This window comes from Amphiura filiformis, chromosome 3, assembly GCF_039555335.1.
Source record: "Amphiura filiformis chromosome 3, Afil_fr2py, whole genome shotgun sequence".
NCBI classification, from domain to species: domain Eukaryota; kingdom Metazoa; phylum Echinodermata; class Ophiuroidea; order Amphilepidida; family Amphiuridae; genus Amphiura; species Amphiura filiformis.
Genome location: NC_092630.1, coordinates 84,976,911 through 85,001,517, shown reverse-complemented (window position 1 = coordinate 85,001,517; position 24,607 = coordinate 84,976,911). Strand labels below are relative to the sequence as shown.

Genomic DNA, 24,607 nt, shown 5'->3' with positions numbered 1-24,607 from the left:
GGAAAATACAAGAACCACAAGATCTTCAAAATTATGTAAAATTTTTCAATTGACAGATTGATTCCAAGATTCATTTTGCTATTTCTGTTACACTTGTCAAATAAACCTCCTGGATAAGATGTACAATGTGCAGTCACATACCTGTCGATCATGAGTTTTATCACTACCGTCTGTTTTAAATACATGAGATGTACTGTCAGAATAATGCACAAGAAATGTAGTCAGATTATCCACACATGTCTGAAACAAATGGAAAACTTGTAATAACAGCAATGAATGAATATTGTGAGATTTCAAATCAAATCATTGTCACTGGGCGGGAAAAACCTCATATGTACTTTTTGCCTTTGAACATGGATGAAGCAAACCATTCAATATAAAGTCTACACCTACAAGGCTTTATCCATTTTCAAAGGCCAAAAGTAAATATGAGGTGTTTCCTGCATGTACTTTTGGCCCTTGAACATGGATGAAGCAACCTCTTCATCTTAAAAAGTCTACACCTACAAGGCTTTATCCATGTTCAGGGGCGGATCCAGGAATTTTCAATAGAGGGGGCGCCGAGCCACCGCCACCGCCGCCGCGGCTCGGCGCCCACACAAAGTCAGGCGCCACTCTGCAAAAATACACAGAGTCAGGCGCCGATCTGCACAAAATAGAGGGGGCGCGCGCCGCGTGCGCCCCCCTCTAAATCCGCCACTGATGTTCAAGGGCCAAAAGTACATATGAGGTTTTTCCCACCCAGTGATGTCATACTGATGGTGATCTTCAAGTATTATTTTAATTGCCATGGTTATAGAGATGCAATCAAAGTAAATGCATTAATTGTGATCATTGACTAAGTTTGCCTGAAGAAGCCATAATCATACAATTTGGGTCAAATAGTAAGTATCACATGACCAGTCCAACGGGTCAGTTGCCTGATGAAGTCTGGTGGTTCCAGACGCAACGTCGCAATAGTTGCAAAAAGTAAGTTCCAGTATTAGATTTAATTCCAAAACTCAGTAAGTAGCTTGGTGAAGAAAATTAAACTATTACTCAAAGCGGAAAATTAGCTTTCAGAATGTATTACTACATACATACATACATATTAGAGCTTATAAAGCGCTATTACAAAAAGATCAAAGCGCTAAGTGATACAATGCAAAAACAAGAGAATGAACAAAAGCAAAGAGTCAAAAAGGATAATAATGAGCCTTAAGAGATTTTTTAAATGTTGCCACTGAAGTTGCCTACCTGAAGTTGCGCGAAAGGCAGTTCCACAACGCTAAACAAGAAGAAAGAAAAGACATGTCACCACTGCGATTTTTACCGATGTGAGTGTTCAGAAGACTGGTATCCATAGAGGATCTTGTGATGGGTCCAGATAAGCGCGTTCTGTATGAGAGTAATTCTGTGAGGTATGAAGGAGCAGATTCATGCAAACATTTAAAGACGTACAGACAGAGTTTGAATTTGATTCGATCTCTTACTGGCAACCAGTGAAGGTCGTGCATTAATGGTGTGGGGCTATCAAGTCTAGCGGCATAGAATATGAGTTTGGCTGCTTTACTATTACTATTTCTTGTTCATTTGATAGATGGACTGGTGAAAGATGCTTGTAAGTAGCTTTATAACATGAAAATTTCCCGTTTAGCCATTTTTTTAAATGTAAAGTACTAATTAATTAGCTACCATGTACCAGATGCACAGCTTTATTTCTGGCAAATCTGGTGACATCTCTATGTCAAGAAATTGGGCTGCTACAAACAAATGTGCCACTGCATTAATATAGTGTGCACTACACCAGTCTGTTGTGGGACCCCAATCAGTGGTTCTTCAACTTTGGCTCCTGATCCCCTATCTCTGAACAAATACAATTTCTTTGTCACAAAACTGACAAATATCATATAATGTCATATGTGACCACATGATTTGTCTAAACCCTAAGCATCACATTTCAAGTTGAGATGACTTACTTTGAGTTCCACATGATCCAAATATTTGAATCCCTGTCTCTTTACACCACTCACAGCATCAGCCCTGATGAGAACAAACAAACAAATACTAGTATACACATTACACATATGACTGTGTAAATACTTCAATTCTTACACTCAATTATCTGCCTTGAAGAATACATTTTATTACAAGATATAACGGATTTGTGATTTTTCGTTACATGTGACATAAACTGGGATTAATTGCATTTGGTTCAATTAAGTTTTCAATACAAGACAATGATATTACAATGATACTTTGACAATACATCAAAGAATTTATAATGTAATGGGAAATTAGCCATGTTTTTGTGTTTGATTGTAATGTAATCTTGAATTTCTATGCAGCTGACATTATTCACATAAAATCCACAGTGACATAAAAAGACATATTTTGACTATTAGAGTTGTTTTCTTGCAAGCCATGCATATGTTAGGTCCCTAGTAAGCAACTGATCAAATATCTTCTTGTCTATATTTAAGTTCAGTAATAAGGAGTATACAAACCCTTCTTATTAAATCACTTCAAACACAACTACATGGTACATTTGATTAATAACAACACACATGTTGTGCAAGTTAATATTGAGTCTATGATCCATACTTACTGTGCTTTTAGTGAAGTAGCCAAATGGGATACGAACATTTCAGGAGCTACAATACATCTCCAATTTTAGGCCACACTGATTTCAATACATTTATACAGCTAGCTATACATGCCAAAAAAGTTGTCACTCAAACTGGATGAGAATCACACTGATCGAAAAGCTCTTCTAAAGGCAAAAGTGCAGTATGAACCAGTGTGAACCAAAGTTCCCAGCAACCAATATATTTACAGTATTTGTCGTCCAGTCTTTGCATCATATGATCACATACCTTCTTCTATAGATAGTCAAAACACCTCGTTCAAGTACAACCCAGTAACGTTTCCAGGCCTTGGTAAATCTAGAAGGCTGTTAGTATAAACACACACAAACCACATCAGATGGGTATCATAAAAACAAAAAACTCTTGCAATGATTCTAATATTTCCTGCTATTGATACCAAAGATTATTAAGTTAATTTCTAATTGTTTCACATTTCTTTACTAGAAATGTTTGGTCATTGCTTAATGCTTTTATAATCAAGCCTCAAAATCATTTTCCTTAACTTGTATCTCCAAATTGCAACCTACTGTTACTGATCAAGTTGAGGTGCAATGTGGCTTGAAACTGGCAGTTTGAGGTGCAATAGAATGCTTTTTGTTTTAACACCATGAGAACTACCAGCCGATTGGCCAAAATGAATATTGTGTCCAATTTTGGACCAATCAAGGAGGGTATTAATGAGATTATCTGCAAATGCAAAGTTATCAACCAATCAGAAATGATGTTAGATGACCAGTAGTGTCCAGGGGGTTAAAGGTTGTATCAGTATCATAATTTTGTAACACCACATTAAAGGTTGTATTGCAAGAGGCAAATTCTGGAGGGCAATTTAATTTGTGGTGCAATATGGCTTGATTCGAGCTCTGAATAATTTCCTTCATACAATATCTATACCACATCATTCCCTGGCTGTTAACAACATACAACAAACAAAACTTCAATTTTACTTTTAGAAAATACAAATCACCTAATTAAATTGCCCAAACTGTGCGCAATGTCACAAGTATTATCATTCAAAGTATTTGCTTCTCAAAACAGTTCCATGACTGCATAGTGCATACATTTCAATATTTATTCTCACCTTTAACACAGTTCCTTCAAATCTGTCTACAGTCTTGTGTACAACCTGCAAATGAAGGACAAAATATCAAGTCACCATCAAAATTACTTGTAGGCAACATAATCAAACCCAGCACTGCTTCCTTCCTTCCTATATACGTGCTGAACCTCAATTGAATATTATCACCATGCTGAATTAAGTATGTATGATCCTGGTACCTAGGATGGGGTTGTTTTATACACTGCATTTATTTTTAAATTTAAAGATGAAACTGTTATATTGAAAATAATGTCAAATATAGAGATTATGTAAAAATGAACAATTGAAGCATAGTGTCACACTGTTTATTGTACAACGGTTTATGGTTGCTAGGCTGAGTATCCTCCCATCGATACAAAATGGTATAACTATAGAATACCCTTCCCTCCCTAACACTAACCCCAATGCTCTAATCGTAACTCTAAATTCTAACCCCTAAATCCTAGCTCAACTCCTTAAACTCTACTCTAGCATAAATCCTAGCCCTAATCATATTACTAAAGGTCCGTTTATACTACGCGCGCAATTGCGATGCGATGCGTTTCCGCACTGCCATGTACCACAGAATACTGCTGCGGTATCGCAATAAAGTTAAATACATTTTAACTTGGAAATGCGATGAGTTGTAGCAAAAAGTAATTGATATATCAGCAACACAACTCATCGCAAAGTAATTGTGGCGTAGTATGAACGGACCTCAACACTAAATCCTAGCTCCTATCCTTTATCACATAGATAAATCTCATCTTACCTTGACAGGCTTGATATCCAACAGTTGTCTCATCTGTGGTGACTGAGCCACATCTAAAGGCAGAAAACCTTTGTTGTTTGTAAGCTTAGGATTAGCTCCATGTTGTAACAGTAGTACTGCTGCATCACAATGGTCCCTATAACTCACACAATGCATGGGTGTATTGCCTGTTGTGTCAGTACAGTTGATATTAGGAGGTCTCGTTCCATTTAACTGTTTGGGAAGTAAACAAGTATGTCAAACTATTAGCAAATTCTTCCTTCCTTCCTTCCTTTTTATACACATGCTGTACCTAAATGTGTTGAGTATTGTTGCACAGGCTTTGTGTGTTCAGTTATTTCTATGGACATTCCTGGAACTAGGATGGGGGGGGTGCAGATATGAGAAATAGGGATGGTCCCCCTCCTCTTTCAAGCAGATCTGACACTTCATCATGCAAAGGGATGACTCCTCTGAATACAGAACAAACAGATTGATGTGACTTCCAAACCACAAGATGCTGCATATATGCTTATACCTATAATAGGCCTACATGTACCTAGATGTGCTTACAGCGTATTGGGAGAGAGGAAATTATACAATTATATTCCGCCATCAGAGGAGTCCGACTTGACCAGTCGTCCTAAGCAAATAAGCAAGAAGAAGTCATTTCAGCAGACCGTCCCATGTCCACTTCATTAATATTATATTTGTATATTTTATATTTTAAACTTCCTGTCAGTTCACCCAACCTTCCTTGTACAATGGTCATTTATATAACACCTTACTTACCAGACTCTTGATTGTAGTAGTATCCCTTCTGTAGCAGCATTTAGTAATATTTGTTCCCCTTTCAATTGCTGGGCTTGTTAGGTTGCTATCGAAACAAACAAGATGTCATATACCTTTATCAAGAAATCCCAAGAATGACAACACAAAATCACAATCACAATTATTAAACACAGTGGATAATTCTTCATTTTCTGGAAGCCATTTCAACACTGCACTGATCAACAAGTTACGTTGCTGACGTTAAGATTGACCAGAAGAAGCCAAAACACTGTAATGACATCATTGACATGAGGCTGGTAATTAACAGACTTACATTATCTGCAGATAGAGACACAGACAGTTGCATAAATTACCCAGCTTGTGCAGTAATTTATGAAAAAATAAAATATATGTCTGGGGTGGTTTTTTTCGCTGTATGAAAAACATCTATTTTTGGCTGCAGTGGATTGATTTTGACAGAAATTTGGGACAAAAATTCAAAAAAAAATTTTCTCCAAAAAAATATGTTTGCAAAATATGTGACTGTACTTCATCAAAAAATAAGATGCACCATTATGACTACATATAAGTTAAACTAATTCACACAAGCAAGCAAAGTTTCTACTCACACAAATTTTGAGTCACATCTGTGAAACTCTTCTTCAGTTGTTATTGGGGACGTGACCGGTACATTTGTGAAGGACGTGACTGGTACCATTCTTAAAAATATGTTTTTTCTGTGTAAATTATAGCATCTGGGCATTAACATTGTTTATGCCTGGCTCAAATATGAATACATGAATGTGATGACTACATGTATGTGATTATTACCTGCAATCATGTCAACCACTTCCTTTCCTATGGCCACATCTTTTGGTGTAGATCCCTCTCCATTCACGATTCCTACATCAGCACCATATTGGATCAAAAGCGCTACAAGGTTCTGTAATATAAATCAAATTCAGACAAACTGATTATAACTGATATCTAAGGTAAACAAAAGTATTACTTTGCATCACCCATCAACCCTTTGCTCAGTAGAAACATGTCAACTTTGTGACTTTGGGATATTCTTGCTGCATGGGAAAAACCTGCAGCGTAATTGCAGGCAAAACATGTGGAATGTCAAACTATATATTGGGACTTCAATATGTAACAAAAGTAAGTAAGTAAAATTTATAGCAAAACGTTTGCTGTCATTTCATGCATATACTCAGAGTGGAAAAAAAAGATATGAAGCTTGCCAACATGACCACATCATGTGAGTAGGCATGTGATCAGTTGAAACTGCCCATTACTGTTGCATATCATTATTGTATACTTTGCTGGAAATTAATATTATAAACCATGCAAAACAAGAGAATATTAACTTAAATGGGTCAAATTTGTGCAAACATTTCCACTGACTTTAAAAATAAATGCTAGAAGTTGACAAAATATTCTTACCATATCAATCCATCTCCTGGGCATGAAAGTACAAGAAAAAGTCTAACCTTTATCTTAGAAATTGTTTTTGCTATCTGGCATGCCAGGAAGTGGGGAATAATTTGGGAACCTCATTCCTGGGAAATTAGGTGTTTGGAGGGAAAATGTAAGTTTTGAAAGTAAAGAAATATGTAACAATTTGAAGGGTAATCGTGTCTTCCTGGAGGGAAATTTTGGGTTTATATTGCAGCTCTTCTGGCTAACATATACCTTATGCAGGGTCATCTCAAAATGAGGTTTTACCCACAAATTGTGAGTTGTGTGTGCGTATGCCTTTCATATATGCATGTGTAATTACTGTGTACCTTGCATGTGCAAGGAGAATCTTGTTCTTGGATTAAGATGGCAAATCTGTGCAAATGGTCAGTTAGGTTATAAATTTAGCCAAACGCATGATTCCCATGGTAACATACAAATGTAAAGGATGTTAATAAGCATCCAAGGCAAACAAAGTATAGCTTGTCTGTACACAGTGCGATAATACTCATACATATGAGGGAGGCACTAATAAGGAAGAAGAAGAAGAAGCAGCCACAATCTTTTTGTGTCAGATGTCATGTTAATATAATAGACTAAGGCCTTTAACATCTGTGTACTTCAGCAAATTAAGAAAATGAGTCTGTACTCATTATGACAAAATAATGAAATAATTTATTTTAATGTCAATACTTAGTTAAAGCCAGTGAACATCAATTTACACATATCTGAGTCAACACTATTCCCTTACCAGACGTCCAGTATAAGCTGCTCTGTGTAGTGGTGTATCACCCCTGGGTGTGACGGCATTGATGTCAGCATTGTTGATCAACAAACACATAGCAACGACCTCATGACCAAAGTAGCTAGCCAGGTGAAGAGGACTCCAGCCAAGGTTGGCCTTACTTTTACCTAATTGACAAAATTAAATGGAAAATAGCTGAAATGGTACTGGTAAAGTTTTGTTGAAGTTACTTGGAATATATGCTCTCAGAAATGTTTTTTATGGACTAGCAAAAACAACAATGATGAAAAATATTAATATAACTTCATCAAAAAGCCTTTTTTGACAAAAATTATAATCTTTACTGTAATTTACAAAATCACTGTTGGAAATGTAATTATGAGAATCATGCCAGTATCATACTAGCACTTGCAGCGTGCGATTAAAAAATTGCCAGTGATCAAACACTGGTAGCGTATGCACAATTGTATAAAAAATGCTGCACTACTTAAGATTGGTTAGTATATGACACAGGGATAAACCTGGGCTTTTTATTTACTGAAAGATGCATTGTCCTATGGACGCAATAATTAGTTCAAACACAATTACTGCCTGTAGCTGGATCTTTACCATCCGAATCTTTTATTTCCCTTTTATTTACACAGTTGATCAAGAGTCAACTGTGTGCATAATTTTTTATGCAAATCATTATCAAGTTCATTTTTAAATATTTGAGGTTTGCTCAATCAAAACCCGAAAGTGCAAGTTGACTTTGTAACATTACTGTTGCCATTGTGAATTTCAGGTAAAATGCTTACAACTTACTTACTGTCCTGATTTCTAGCATCTTAACATATCTGATAATATGACAAAATCTGATCCTATCTGCAGTGGCATGACCAGCATTTTATCAACTTTCAAGGTGGAAAACTTTGATGAAAATGTTCAAAAATCTGTACATGGTCTAAAATGTACAAAAAAGACTTAAAAATCTTAAATATCAAGGTGGTCAGCATCCCACAGGGGGAAATAGGAAGCAAGACTTGTCATAGGGGGAAGCTGCCTCCCACTTGACCCCTAGCTACACTACTGCCTATCAGGCTAAATGCTGAAATTGTGCAATTCAGATTGAGGCAGAGCCAAAAACAACAAAATACATAACAAAATCCCTACTTTGCCAATGCTATGGTTGTAAGGAATATAACAATACCATAGTTTGTTATTCTCTTACCTTTACAGTTAATGTTAAGTGTGATTTGCCCCTTACAGCTTTGCTCTATAAGTCTGCCTACAGTTTCTGCATCACCATTCCTAGCAGCATACAACAGTCGTTCTTCATGGTCCATGTCTCCTTCACTCTCCGGTAAAGAACTCTCAGCCATTTTATGAAAAGACACTACGAACCGGAAACAAACATGGCTTCATCATTATAGTATAATAAAAACTCACATAACAATATGGAAAAGCAGCTGGGAATTTTTATACAAAAATTTCGCAACAACAAAAGTGAAACTGTATCAAATTTTGAATAATTATTTCCCTAAAATAGACTTTGCTACATAATACTTAAAGGTCACTAGGCTTTGCTATTTTTTTATTTTATTTTTATCAATATTATAAAAATTTACTAATGAAATAAAATCTTCAATGTTCGATAGGATAGGAAAGAAACATACACCCATTTAATCAATCTCGGTGACACAAACTTAGTATATAGATATAAAATTATTATTATCACTTAGAATTGTCTGTTATTGTTTTTAATGAATCATTCAACATATTTTTTGTCTCATCAAGTCCTTAAAATGTGACACGATCTGGTCCATGGGGGCCAAAGGCGGCAAATTCGAAACTGAGATAAAGGCAAAACTATGGAGTGAATAAACAATAAAATACATAAGAAAATAGACATTAAAAAACTTCATAACTTTAAAACCAAGTATGTTAGACCTTTTGTGTTTGCAGTAAATGATAGCCTTTTGTATTTATAATGTAATAATTACAGTAACTCAATTTTCAAAAATGCCTCCTTTGGCCCGCGTGGACCAGATCGTGTCACAAATGAAAATGTTTTGAATTTGATATATGACACATTTTGGTTAAATGCACTTGAGCAATAAAAACACATGCCATTAATTTCTAAATATGGTACTTATAATTACAAAACCTGGCCTTGTTACGCTGAGGAAATTATTTGATGAAAAAACTGAACTATGAATCACTTTAATAGTTTTTGCCATTTTTGCCGGCAAAAACTGGCAAAAACTGTATTTGCCAAGTGGTAAACCGTGGTTTTTTTCCACTTGCGGCAAAAACCTGTGAACCCTGCTCTGCTTAGGTATTTTGTCCCGACCCCACTTTTTTTTCCATGGTTTGAAAAAGTGAAGAGCAAAAAACAAAACAAACAAAAACAGGGAAAATAGGCGATACGATACCAACCTAACATACTATTGTTTAATATGTATAATTCAATTTAAGGGGACTCGACCTTTTGTGCGTAATTATAGAGGGCCAGGGGATTCACTCTATCATTAAAAAAATTATTTGAAGAAGTCAAAGAGCCCTAGGAATAAAAACTGTAGTGTAATTCACGCCAGATACAATTTCTTTATACAACAAAAATTAATTTTTGTAATCGATCAAAAACAAACGCGTTTTATATCAATTTTAAATTTAGCCTGAATCCGTAAATATGGTACCTCTCGCCCTTTTTTAGGTCAAGGCTATTTTTACCATTATGCAGCGAACCATTGTTGAAGCTATTTCACATACATGTACAAAACATTCTAGCGAAAGAATGAGGACATAATAGTGTTGAAATATCTTTTGTTGATTTCGAATGATAATGTCATGAAGTCGTAAATTTTAAGGTCAAATTCCTAAAACCAAAACAAAACATTACGACGCAGATAATTCTTGACTTACGCAATTTCATAATCACATCAGTGTCTTTATTATTTGTTTGAAACCTTTCCCAAACGTGCGTGCTATTTATGCATAAAAGCGGCTAATCTATCTTTACAAAAGCGCGTCTTTTTTAGTAAACAAAAGGCTAAAGATGGCATTATGAGATTTATCTTTTATCATTACACTCATCCGCTCAACTGCCATGGTGGCCGAGCGGTAAAGCGCTAGACGCGTAATCGAAGGAAGTTTAGAATCGCTGGTTCGAGTCCCAACGAAGCCTGTGGAAACTTTTTTCTTCAAAATTCATGATCGCATTCCGAAATGAGTCACTTGTCGGTAATTCATGTATCGTATCCTTAATTAACCTTTTTCACTATTTTTCTGTCTATACTTGGGTACGCACAGGTATATTGCGTCGAGCGTACTATGCAAAGACCGGCGCTTTAATGGCGCAAACACAGCTTTTGAGAATTGGCCAATCACACGGTCTTGCTAGGCAAGGTCAAGGTTTTGTCATGTAGGTCGCGCAATCGTGTTATTTGAAGAAAAGTACACTGACGCAGAATGTACATCCTCCCTGATCGAGAATTAGTTATTTTGCCTATAACATTCTTATAAACTACTCAACCCATTCAGTATATTGACATTTTAAGCTAATTTATGAGTAAAATATTTATGCATTGGGTGACAGTCCAGACAGCTATTTGTTTTGGCTAATGAGTCCATAAATATAAACCTGTTTATAATATTTCAAAAATCATTTTTTGCATTTGCTGAGAATGAGATGTACATGTACTTTCTGGCCAAAATATATCCTTTACCCAATGCAGCTGCCAACACCTGCCCAGGTCTCTAAATATAAACAAGTGTTCATTAAGAAAAACAAAATGGGCAAGAAAAGTAAGAAAAAAAACAACAAAAAAACCCTTTTTAGCTTATAAAACAATGGTACACGTACATACCTCAATACTGACAAAAACAAATGATACGACAATGTATAGGTTACATCCCCTGCAAGCCTACACACCAGTAGTTCTGCAATACAAAAAGAAAAAGTGAGATAAGAACTGGCCATATACTGTTTCCTGTGAACTTCAAACCTGAATCAATGTAATACTCTTATCACATGTTGTGCAAACCTTGAAAAGATATAATATTGCCAAAGGCTATAGACACGACTGAACGTAGGCCTACATACATGTATGGGTCAAAGTTTTAGAGCAATACACTTTTCAGCTAGTTGGCATCTATGCACTTAAAATGCTCTGACACTTTGGAAAGATAGTTTGTAGACCTCTTGATGGTCTTTAATTGGTAAATCACCTGTATTTTTATGTAATCACAATTGAGCAAAGTTCATACTGTTATGTGCAAGTTCTGAACCACCAAATGTTATAACAAACATGAAAGAGAGAAACAGGGCCCGCAGAAGGTTTGAAAGTGGGGGGGGGGTAGTTATACTAAGGGTCATGTGTTCCAACTTAAACCCTATTGTGTTTCTTTTTTCCATCCTTTCTCTCCTTGTTCAGCGCTTTGATCAATTTTAAAGGCACTTTATAAATACCTTTATGTATGTATGTATGTATGTATTGGAATTATAGCCACACAGGGAATTTTTTAACAACTTTAAATCCTCCATAGAACTCCACAAGATATAATAGTGGGCTTCTTTCACATTACGGGCATGTTACCTTGTTATCTTGACTTGACTTGACTCAAACTCTAGGATTTTTTCACTTTTTCAAAATCACCATTGTGTGAAAATTACAGATTTAGAGTATTAGACGGAAAAAATTGCCTTTTTCACATGTTTTTTTGGTGACATCCCGCTATCTCTAAGGTCCGCTATCTCTAAGGTTCGCTATCTCTAAGGTTCGCTATCACTAACGTGTAAAGTCTATGGAGATCAGAATCCAGCTATCTCTAATAGAGAAAAGGGTTCGCTATACCTAAAAAAGGTCCGCTACTTCTAAGGTTCGATATCACTAATTTAGAATAAGGTTCGCTAGTTCTAAGGTTCGATATCACTAATTATAAATAAGGTTCGCTATCACTAATTTAAAATAAGGTTCGCTATCACTAAATTTGAATAAGGTCCGCTATCACTAATTTATTGAAGGTTCGCTATCTCTAAGGTTCGTTATCACTAAATCCAATAAAGGTCCGCTATACCTAATGTTCGCTATCACTAATTTTGTTTCAGGTTCGCTATCCCTAATTAATTAAGCTTCGCTATCTCTAAGGTTCGTTATCACTAATTTCGATTAAGGTTAAGCTATACCTAAGGTTAGTTATCACTAATCTTAAATAAGGTCCACAATCTCTAATTTTAAATAAGGTCCGCTATCTCTAATTTCAAATAAGGTCCGCTATCTCTAATTTTAAATAAGGACCGCTATAGCGAACCTTATTTGAAATTAGAGATAGCTTAACCTTATTTAAAATTAGAGATAGCGAACCTTATTTAAAATTAGAGATAGCGAACCTTATTTGAAATTAGTGATGGCGAACCTTAGAGATAGCTTGAACCTTAGAGATAGCGAACCTTATAGATAGCGTAACCTTATTTAAAATTAGAGATAGCGAACCTTAGGGATACCGGGATTGTTAAAATTAGAGATAGCGGACCTTATTTTAAATTAGTGATAGCGAACCTTAGAGATAGCGAACCTTCAATAAATTAGTGATAGCGGACCTTATTTAAAATTAGAGATAGCGAACCTTATTTAAAATTAGTGATATCGAACCTTAGAAATACCGAACCTTTTTCAAAATTAGTGATATCGAACCTTAGGTATAGCGAACCTTTTTCGTAATTAGTGATAACGAACCTTAGAGATAGCGAACCTTAGAGATAGCGAACCTTAGAGATAGCGAACCGTAACTGCTTTTTTTTTTTTTCCAAATATTTTGAAAAATGAGGCAAATTTGTAAAAAAATAATTTAAACCTTCCCTAATTTCATGTCTCTACTTTATGAAAAGCTAATGGAATTTTTTTTACTTTTTACTCCAAGCGATTTTTTGGTATGTTGTCACCAAAATAATTGGGACAAAAAAGTGCATTTCTGTGATTGTTTCAAAACCTGAACAATTTTGTTTAAATCTGACATTACCATAGGATTATTCGACTTATTTCCATTCCAAAAATCTATAGTTTTATATAATTTTTGCAAAATGAAGGCCTAATTGAAGCCATTTGGTGGACTATTTTTGGTACTGTTATATGTGTACAATTTTAGTTTGAATTTGTAAATGAAGGCCAATTCATAGACATGTTTTTACTATTTAAATTATTGCTTTTTAACATGTTTCCCCCTGAGAAGTGAAATACTTTGGCAAACTGAATGAAGGCCCAATTGAAGCCATTTGGTGGACCATTTTGTCAATATTATTGTGTACAATTTCAGTTTGTTTCAAAATCTGAAATGTGTTAAAAGGGCATTTCGTGATCCACAGCTTCATGCCCCACTTTTCTCAAAAAAAGTTGAGATTTTTATACCACTGGAAACCTCTGGCTACATAATGTTTATATACCAAATATTTCTTGCAGATTAATTCATTTAGCAAAAATATAACGTCAAATTTGAATTTCGTTCTGGTATACATACCAGAACAAAATTACAACAGTGGCCTATGGAGCAGTGTAATACACATAATCACCCCTACATGTAAGTCACAAACGCAAAATCGGAATCAACTGAAATTTTGGGAATAAGCTTTTTTCGTGGATATCTACTGAAAAATGTCATAAAAAGAGGATGCTAGGATCACAAAATCCTCCTTTATATTGAAACCATACATGGACAAGTTTTCACTATTATTGTATATTGTATAATTTATTGCTTTAAACATGATATTGTTAGGTGTCTAAAGCAGAAGCGAAAAGGGTGTTTTGTTTATCCATACTCGGAGGTGGGGGAGAAATTTTGCAAAATGAAGGTCCAATTGAAGCCATTTGGTGCATCGTTTTTACACTTTATTTCAGGGTAGAGAATTCATTATTTATGTTCACCCAGACATATGACACACAGCACATTATGGGTTTGATTAAAGGGCCAGCCCCCCCCCCCAGGTTGAAAAAGTGGGGGGGGGGGGGGAATTGGCCCTCCTGGTTTTATGCTTTCACAAAATTCTACAGAACAAGTGGGGGGGGGGGGCGTGTCACCTGTCCTCACCCAATTTACCCCCTTGCTATCAACCTATTTTTTATAAACAAAAATCCATCACAAACTTGTACCACCACATGGAACACTCTATAAGGGACCATTACTGTTTAAAACAATAAAAATGTCTTTTTACTATCACACTTTATCTGGACTCTCATTCCAATTAAAATTGCACAAATGATTCGCATTTAGGAAAGAAAACGAGCAAGGTACACCAACTTGATGTGGGGGAAACAAGTAAAATACAGACTAGACAATATGCAGGGGGCACATCGTCATCATCCCTATATCTTCGTGTCAAAAATTGCCGTGATAGTACAGCGACTCCTCTCGTTTTTCAACAGCTACGCATCGCAATTTTGTTCGCGATAGGCCGAGCGACTCAGGCTAAGCATACCATGACTATCATATGAGATACACACAGAGTTTCTATATTCTACACATTATTACGATTTGTGCATGCTCTAGTACCCCATATGATGTTTCTATTACAAGAAAATCGATTTGTTTTCAGGTAAAACCAGGGTTTTGTTTCCAGTATACTCACTGGAAAATCAGTACACTAATTAGCGGGGCCTTGCAGCTTGCTGTGGATATCTTTACTGCATTTTTTATGTAAAGATTTTGAAATCCAATGTAAAAATTGTAAAATATTTAATTTTGAGAATTACAATTCTACTTTATAGGTATAAAGGAACACGATTAGCATAGGGCCTGCACTTTGGCTCGACATTTGAAAGGGGCGTGAATTCATTTTTGGATACGCCCCTATTATAATTAGGTAATACTCGACTCACACACATTCCCTATATGTATATACATGTACCACATGTAGTCAATCTGTCTGCTTTATCTGTATTGTGCCGTTCTTAAGCAAATACGGTAGTTAAACACGATTTCATCAAACATTATAACAATAGCTCTTTTACAGTGTGCAATCATCCCGGGCAATAATTGGGCAATAATAGAGGATGTGCGTGAAATTATTGATTGGCTCCATACAAAGGAATTGAACCGGTGTCCTTCACCGTAATCATGGCACAATGCAGTGCATTCAATCAAACGTTGTCGTCAACCTATTTGATCGTATTTGTGCATTTGTTATGTGTGTGAGACGAGCTGTCGCGGTAGATTGCAATAGCTTGTAATCATGCTTTTGTTGAATGAATTTGAGTACTCCGCCATATTTACGGTATGATACGTCATAATCTAGGTGATTATTTGCATTGGATGTCTTGAATACGCTGGCGAGGTTGTGTAATAATCGGATTAATGCTATAACAGTAGGTGAATACAAGTTTTGAATATATCGCGTTGCAAAGCCCCATTCAGTGATCCCAGCGAAAGTGAAAAAAAATCAAATTGTTACTTTTATAAAAAAAATTAATGAAAAAATTGGCACAAAACCCAAGAAAACGGCAGTATTGACGAAGTTGAAGCCCCATTCAAATACATGTAGCTATTTATATATACTGTCAGTATATAAATTACAGATTCACGTAAATGCATTATTTTTGTCTTAAATAGGCCTACACGGCTTAGGGCTGAACCACTAGCAGAAGACACCAAGTTGATGTTTTATGACCTTTGACATTCTTTTGTGGCGAAAGTGACATGGTCAGTTCAATTCACGCCGAGTGTCCTTGACAGGTTTAACTCTGCTTCGGTGGTCATGAAAGAATTCAAAAGATAAACTCTGCCCCAACAATCCCAAGCAATTGTCTGAAACTGCTCTTCGGATGATGTATCACATGTGTATCATAAGAACTCAGTCGTCAAATGATGATAGTCATATAACATGTATAATGACCAAAAGATTATTACTGACTATATCATTGAAGACTGAGTTCGCATGATCTTAATACAAAATCTGAATTTTGATGATTTTTACGATCGTCCGGATGAAAAAAAATCACTGAATGGGCCGTTAGTTCCCTCCTCTCCTTACACTGGCAATATGGATCAAAGAAAAATAAAGAAAAAAATAAAGAAAACAAGAAAAGGAAAAAAAAGACAAAGAAAAGAAACAATAAAAGAAAAACAAATATGAAAAGTTCGAACAATATTTGGTTTATAAAATTAATGTGACCGTGATGAGGCTCAGAACTCACCACCTTCCGATTTAAAGTTCGGCGGTAGTGTACCAAATTCAGATGCCTTACCAAGTGAGCTGTGCTCCTGAGATCTGAAATAAAAATAAAATAATACACTGTATACCTGCTTGTGTCGGTAATTGATTTGCTCAAATTCCATAATGGTACAGTGCAACAGAGCAAAAATGCCCAAAATTTAAAAGCTATATAATTTATGACCACTATACACTACACATAAAAATACTAATACAAGGGAATTTCAACGTAAGAATCCAAACAATTAAGTACCAACATGCACAGCTTTGTCCTTATATCACATTTGGGTTTTTAACAAAATGTTATCAAACCTCTACTGTGATTGGCAGCTGCACAAGGCATCTCTTTGATAGCTGATCATGGCCATCCATTCAGCAAGTGGCTACTAACTGACATGAGCACTGTCATCTGCTACAAAACCATCACACTCTAGGACTACACTCTAGGACCTGGTCACTCCATAATGCTACAGGGAGCACAGTACTTTGACAATGGAGTGAAAGACTATTATTATTGATTAGGCGCGGATTTTAAAAGTACAGCTCCTATGCGTGTATAAAAAAAAATTGGAATAGAATGTTTGGAATCATGTAACTAAAGTACTAAATGCATTCTGCAAAATGCGCTCTGACCTATTTATAAAGCATTTCATTAGCTTTAATTTGACATATTGTTTGACATATTTGGAATTATGGTAAATCATTAAATAAAATATTTATTAATTAATCAATTATGTCAATTAATTAAAAATTTAATGCAAATATGCATATTTTCTCTGACAGAATTATAGGATTTGACAAGAGCCATCTTTCTTGTAAGTTTGATTCTTATAACATACCGCTATAGTATTGCGTCCCGTTATAGTTGCAGAAAAAAAAAAATCTGGCGTGCAGGACACACATACGCACACACCCCCATACACCCAGAGGATCGTACCGTTTTACAATCGTATAACATTCATTGGCGCTAGTAGTAGTAAATTTCAATTTTCTTTCCTTTACCTCACTTGTTCTGCTCAAAATTAAAAGGGGACATATCTGACAGTAAAATCTTACATTTTATGGAAATTATGTTTAACTATTTTGAAGAAAAAAAAAGTTTCCACAGGCTTCGTTGGGATTGAACCAGCGATTGAAACTTCCTTCGATTACGCGTCTAGCGCTTTACCGTTCGACGCCACGGTGGCAGTTGAGTGGAGGAGTGTAATGATAAATGATAAATCTCATAATGCCATCTTTAGCCTTTTGTTTACTAAAAAAGACGCGTTTTGTAAAGATAGATTACCCGTTTTATGCATTGGGAAAGGTTTCAAACAAATAATAAAGACACTGATGTGGTGATGAAATTGCGTAAGTCGGGGAATACATGCGTCGCAATGTTTTGTTTTGGTTTAGGAATTTGACCTTAAAATTTACGACTTCATGACATTATCATTCGAAATCAACAAAAGGTATTTCAACAGTATATGGCATCATTCTTTCTCTAGAATGTTTTATACATGTATGTGAAATAGCTTCAACAATGGTTCGCTGCATAAAAATAGCCTTGACCTAAAAAAGGGCGAGAGGTACCATATTCTGATTCAGGCTAAATTTAAAATTGATATAAAAGCGTTTGTTTTTGATCGATTACAAAAATTAATTTTGTCATATAAAGAAATTGTGTCTGGCGTGAATTACACTACAGTTTTTATTCTTAGGGCTCTTTGACTTCTTCAAATGATTTTTTAAATTATAGTGTGAATACACTGCCCTCTATAATTACTCACAAAAGATCGAGTCCCCTTAAACAGCACAAAACAGATAAAGCAGACAAATTTACTATACATAGGCCTATACATGTATGGTATCTGTATGCCAGGGACTGTTTAAGAATATAACATTAGATTTATGATATTTACTTCGAGGACTGTTATTTATCAAAAATGTGAAAAATATCAAATTTTAATAATTTGTCATAAAATTTGTATTATATCGTGAATTTCAAACAATGAAATTTATTTGATATCAGAAAGACATTCTTCGTATTCAGAATGCAATTCGATATGTCTGATGTGCTCTCATGTCCCACAAAAAATACTATCGAAACGCTCAAAACAGATCCCTTAATTTGGTTAATTTTCTTTTCTTGTTTTCTTTATTTTTTTCTTTATTTTTCTTTGATTTATATTGCCAGGGTAAGGAGAGGAGGGAACTAAAGGCCCATTCAGTGATTTTTTTTCATCCCGACGATCGTAAAAATCATCAAAATTCAGATTTTGGATACTAGACTGCGGAACTCAGTCTTCAATGATAGTCAGTAATTTTTATATTTTGGACATTATTATGACTATCATTTGAGGACTGAGTTCTTATGATCCGAGGAGCAGTTTCAGACAATTGCTTGGGATTATTGGGGCAGAGGTTATCTTTTGAATTCTTTCATGACCACTGAAGCATAGTCAAACCTGTCAAGGACACTCGGCGTGAATTGAAAGACCATGTCACTCGCCACAAAAGAAAGGTTATAAAACACCACTTTTGTGTCTTCTGCTATCTAAAGGCCTATGGCTGATTTTGTACCTTTCCTCATTGTCATAGATGTGCTAACATAGCTTGCTAGTGCAGTGGTTCAGCCGAAAGCCGCGCCGTGTGTCTAAGACAAAAAATAATGCATTTACGTGAGTCTGTAATTTATATACCGGTACTGACAGGATATAAATTAGCTACATGTATTTGAATGGGGCTTCAACTTCGTCAATACTGTCGTTTTCCTGTTTTGTTTTTTTGCCACTTGTTTTTCATTAAAAAATTTATAAGCGTAACAATTGATTTTTTTTTTTCACTTTTGCTGGGATCACTGAATGGGACTTTATAGCGCGGATTATTCAAAACTTGTTTTTACCTACTGCTATGTAGTATTAATCCGATTATTACATAACTTTGCCAGCGTATTCAAGACATAGGTTATGATAAGGATAATGAACTGAGTGCAATGCATTAGTCAAGATAATCGCACGCGCCGTGGAGTTATTGCATTTAGCTCGAGAGCCGATAGGCTCGAGAGCTAAATGCAATAACTCCATGGCAAGTGCAATTATCTTGACGAATGCATTTGCACGCGTACATTATCGGTCATACACTTTGAGTGTATTAAAACAATAGGCAATATTAATTGCTGCATTCATTATATTAGTTTTAATATTAGGGAAAATATCTTACATTTTAAAAACACCGTCAGGTCATTGACCAGCTAGGTAAAATTTAACTGGTAAAGAAAATCAATCCTGTATAAGTTAACTATCAATGGTATCGATTGCGCCATACGTCATACTTTAGTAACTTATTCACGCATGGTTTGTAACCAATTGACTTTATGTTGTGATCATTTAATATCGTGGTTTCGAACACAGAGAGCACTGAACCAGTTCACCTGGAAACGATCAATTTAGATGTCCGACTAGTACTACGGTGAATTGAGATGAGAAAAAAAACCATATCAACTGGACTTTATAGCTCTATAATTTGAACTTTAAAACATCTACTTATATTAAAACAAACGACATTGGGATTTTACAATTTGTTCAGTATTATAATAAAGCATGATCATGATATTATGCGCTAGTGTGTTTTTCCCGGGCCCGGCCATGTTATTTTAGATATAGGCCTACATGTATTTCATTTATAAAATGCTGAATATTTTGCAATGGTGTCATCTTGTATAATTATGATCCACCTGTTTTTGGCCCTTTTTAATTAATAGAAGCTCGATTATTCTCATTTGATGTTTGATTTATTTGAGGTCATTAATCATAATTTGTGACAATGATATTTGCAAAATAGAACACCGTTTGTAACTATACCATTTTAACACCACAGAATGTATATTCGTACTTTTTTGATGGTATATATACCGAACAGACAATTATATAGTTATGTGACCTATGTGTCGAAAGCGCCACCTAACTCTACTATATAGTTATGTGAAAGTAGTATTTCTAGTATTTGAGCGTGCACGTATTATCTAGAATCTATTGTTTAGCGTGCGGGTTTTAGATAATGCATTGTTTAGCGTGCAGGTTTATATAATTTGGGCTATGAAGAGTAGTTCGCAAAAATAATGCACGGGAGAAGAATACATAACGATGAATAGAAACGGGCACTAGAAGTGTATGTAGGGATAAACTGTACATGGGTATAGAGGCCCTGCATGCTTTTATCGATTGGCTCCAAACAAAGGATTTGAACCGGTGTCCTTCACCGTAATCACGGCGCAGTAGCCTACAGTCCATTCAATCAAATGTTGTCAGTAAAAAGAGATTTAACGATGTATAAATCTGGAGGTCACATCATCACTTATCAGGCTTATTGTAAAAAGTTTGTCCAATGCATATACTGTGTGTATTGTTCCCGGGTATTGTCAATACAGTCAAGCAAACAGGTATTATATTTTGAAAAGGCCGCTATAGTATATTCACAGGGGTGTCTTGAATGGCCAATCATATGGGACATAATCAAATTGCAGTGACTGCTTCCTTTGTTACCACATGTCAGTCATCTTGTGATTATTGGACCATGTAAACCTGCAAAAAACGAGCCAAAGTGCAGGCCCTATGGCCCATTCAGTTAAGTTCCAGGAGCAAGCCCTATAACACAATGCATATATAAACTTTCTTTATCTGTGTCAATAATAGAATATTGATTTCAACGGAGTATTGAGCTGTATGGAAAAAATATTTATAATACAGGGTGTTGACACTGGGGGGGGGGCAAAACCAGCAAATGTAGGCATAGGAAGTAGGTTAAGTTTGATAGCCAAAAATTACCAGTTCCAAGGCTCACAAAAGTGCTAAACCTACTAAATCACTGTGCACATAAACAGACTCGGTAAACCAAACAACCAATGTAGGTACAAAAACATTTTTTTAATTCACATTTAATTTTTACTAGCTGAAGCAGACAATACGCAAGTCAGATCCAGATTTACTCCTAATAGTTTAATTTTACTTCATCGTCAATCTTTCTTTTTAAATTTCACATTTTGTTGATGTTTCTGATGGTAACTGACCACTACTATAGGACTAGTCTAGATGCAGGGATACACTTGCCACTAAAATGCAATATTCAAGTATTTCCACCACCCTCTTGTTTCCATGGAATATGGGGATAAGATATGCGGCTTCTAATTTATGGCCTATATAAAGATATTCCAGACCCCTAGGGGCCACTGTAGGCAATACATGCCCCACTATCCTATTGTTTATATCATTATAGTGCATTCTAATTCAGTTGGTGCGTCTTGTCAAGAATACACGCAATTTGATTGGTTTTCACCTATCCATTATGACACGATAGTGGATAGTCATATAAAACAGTGAGCTCGCCGACACGCAACGGCGGCACACCTGTAGATCCTCAATGATTGCACGATAATGCGTTAGCGTAATATACATGCACAAATTAGAAACACGGTTTGGCGGCTTAGATGTTCGTGACGGTTTCGTTCATTTAAAGCGACAGGGATGTCCTGACAAAAGTAACTTTATTTTTTCAGAAAAAAGGCAGTTTGTCTTACAAAATTTATACTAAACTGAATTTAAAGAATGAGAATAAAAGATAGATTTTGTCTTTTGCCTATCAATATCATGTCATAATGGATGGGCTGGCCAATATTTTTATCGTAGTGGATACTGGCTGCGCGGCATCCACTACTCAAAAAAATGGCCAGCCCATCCATTATGACACGATATTGATAGGCAAAAGACAAAATCCTATCTTTTATTCTCTAATTTCAACATTTAAAATGTTTGGCTTCAAATTTGTTCACCGATACCTTCACACTCAAAGATAGAGACCATTACTAGTGAAATCTAAGAGAAATCAATGAAGCATGACACCATGCCAAGCCACACAGCCAATCACAACAAACGATCATATCAAAATTGAGTTGAAGTGCAATTTTAGACTTTTCAAAATTGTTCTAGATAAAAAATACAATTGACTCATCAAAATAACTATCATCCAAATTTAAGCATCAATTTTATAAACAGGCATTGCAAAAAATGGCTGATGTGATATACCAAAAAAAAAAAAAGCGATAGGTTAGCAGGACTCGAGACTAGCCAAACTATCATGTGCAAATTTGAAGTTCTTGAGTAATCATACCAAATCCCATGGGGTTGCAGGATGGGCATGCAGAGCATTTTCCAGTGATGTCAGCTCGACCTAGACTGGGGAACTCAGTCTTCAATGATAGAGTCATTTATCTATTGGTCATTATATGACTAGCACTTGAAGACTAAGCTCCATGGAGCAGTTTCAGACTTGTATAGCTTGGCATTATTGAAGCAGAATTTATCTTTTGAATTCTTTCATGACCACTTTCAGTGTCAGTGTCACTGTCAAAGCCATAATGTGCGATTTGTTCCACAGTGACAACCTCAATTTTTCTCAGATTTCTACTGTTTGCTTACTCAAGAACTCTAGCTTTGAATTTGCACACAATTAGTTACACACCATCTGTTTCACCTTTGTTTTGTCAACTTTGCTAGTTCTTTATCTTTATTCTTCACCGGTACCTTTACCAACTTTGCTAGTTCTTCATCTTTATTTTTCACCGGCACCTTGATGGCTCTGATTCTGCAACTGCACCAATCTCAGTATAGCTTCATCTAGCTTCAACGCACTGAAGAAGTATGTAATATGTTGCTATCATTTTTCGGTCGGACAGCGTTGACATTTTTTGCAACGGATGTTATTCATTCTGTTAATGTTGCAATTTGGATGAAAGTTATTTTGATGAGCCAACTGTGTCTTTTGAGTAAAGTTTGCCTATTTTGAATGTTCAGTCTAAAATTTTGTTGAAGTGCAATTTTGTAAAAAAAATAATTTAAACCTTCCCTAATTTCATGTCTCTACTTTATGAAAAGCTAATGGAATTTTTTTTACTTTTTACTCCAAGCGATTTTTTGGTATGTTGTCACCAAAAAAGTGCATTTCTGTGATTGTTTCAAAACCTGAACAATTTTGTTTAAATCTGACATTACCATAGGATTATTCGACTTATTTCCATTCCAAAAATCTATAGTTTTATATAATTTTTTGCAAAATGAAGGCCTAATTGAAGCCATTTGGTGGACTATTTTTGGTACTGTTATATGTGTACAATTTTAGTTTGAATTTGTAAATGAAGGCCAATTCATAGACATGTTTTTACTATTTAAATTATTGCTTTTAACATGTTTCCCCTGAGAAGTGAAATACTTTGGCAAACTGAATGAAGGCCCAATTGAAGCCATTTGGTGGACCATTTTGTCAATATTATTGTGTACAATTTCAGTTTGTTTCAAAATCTGAAATGTGTTAAAAGGGCATTTCGTGATCCACAGCTTCATGCCCCACTTTTCTCAAAAAAAGTTGAGATTTTTATACCACTGGAAACCTCTGGCTACATAATGTTTATATACCAAATATTTCTTGCAGATTAATTCATTTAGCAAAAATATAACGTCAAATTTGAATTTCGTTCTGGTATACATACCAGAACAAAATTACAACAGTGGCCTATGGAGCAGTGTAATACACATAATCACCCCTACATGTAAGTCACAAACGCAAAATCGGAATCAACTGAAATTTTGGGAATAAGCTTTTTTCGTGGATATCTACTGCAAAAAAATGTCATAAAAAGAGGATGCTAGGATCACAAAATCCTCCTTTATATTGAAACCATACATGGACAAGTTTTCACTATTATTGTATATTGTATAATTTATTGCTTTAAACATGATATTGTTAGGTGTCTAAAGCAGAAGCGAAAAGGGTGTTTTGTTTATCCATACTCGGAGGTGGGGGAGAAATTTTGCAAAATGAAGGTCCAATTGAAGCCATTTGGTGCATCATTTTTACACTTTATTTCAGGGTAGAGAATTCATTATTTATGTTCACCCAGACATATGACACACAGCACATTATGGGTTTGATTAAAGGGCCAGCCCCCCCCCAGGTTGAAAAA

At 35.5% G+C, this 24,607-nt stretch overlaps 1 protein-coding gene across 1 annotated transcript in view; it reads right to left on the bottom strand.

Moving 5' to 3' along the window:
• LOC140147566 (oxysterol-binding protein-related protein 1-like) overlaps positions 1–24,607 on the bottom strand; it is an 89,210-nt gene that overhangs the window by 50,132 nt on the left and 14,471 nt on the right. The window contains 10 exon segments of the mRNA XM_072169346.1: positions 142–240; positions 1,959–2,022; positions 2,856–2,932; positions 3,709–3,753; positions 4,478–4,690; positions 5,254–5,333; positions 6,059–6,170; positions 7,440–7,600; positions 8,644–8,808; positions 11,282–11,354. Coding sequence (XP_072025447.1) covers positions 142–240; positions 1,959–2,022; positions 2,856–2,932; positions 3,709–3,753; positions 4,478–4,690; positions 5,254–5,333; positions 6,059–6,170; positions 7,440–7,600; positions 8,644–8,794 — 1,002 coding nt within the window. The 5' untranslated portion in view covers positions 8,795–8,808; positions 11,282–11,354.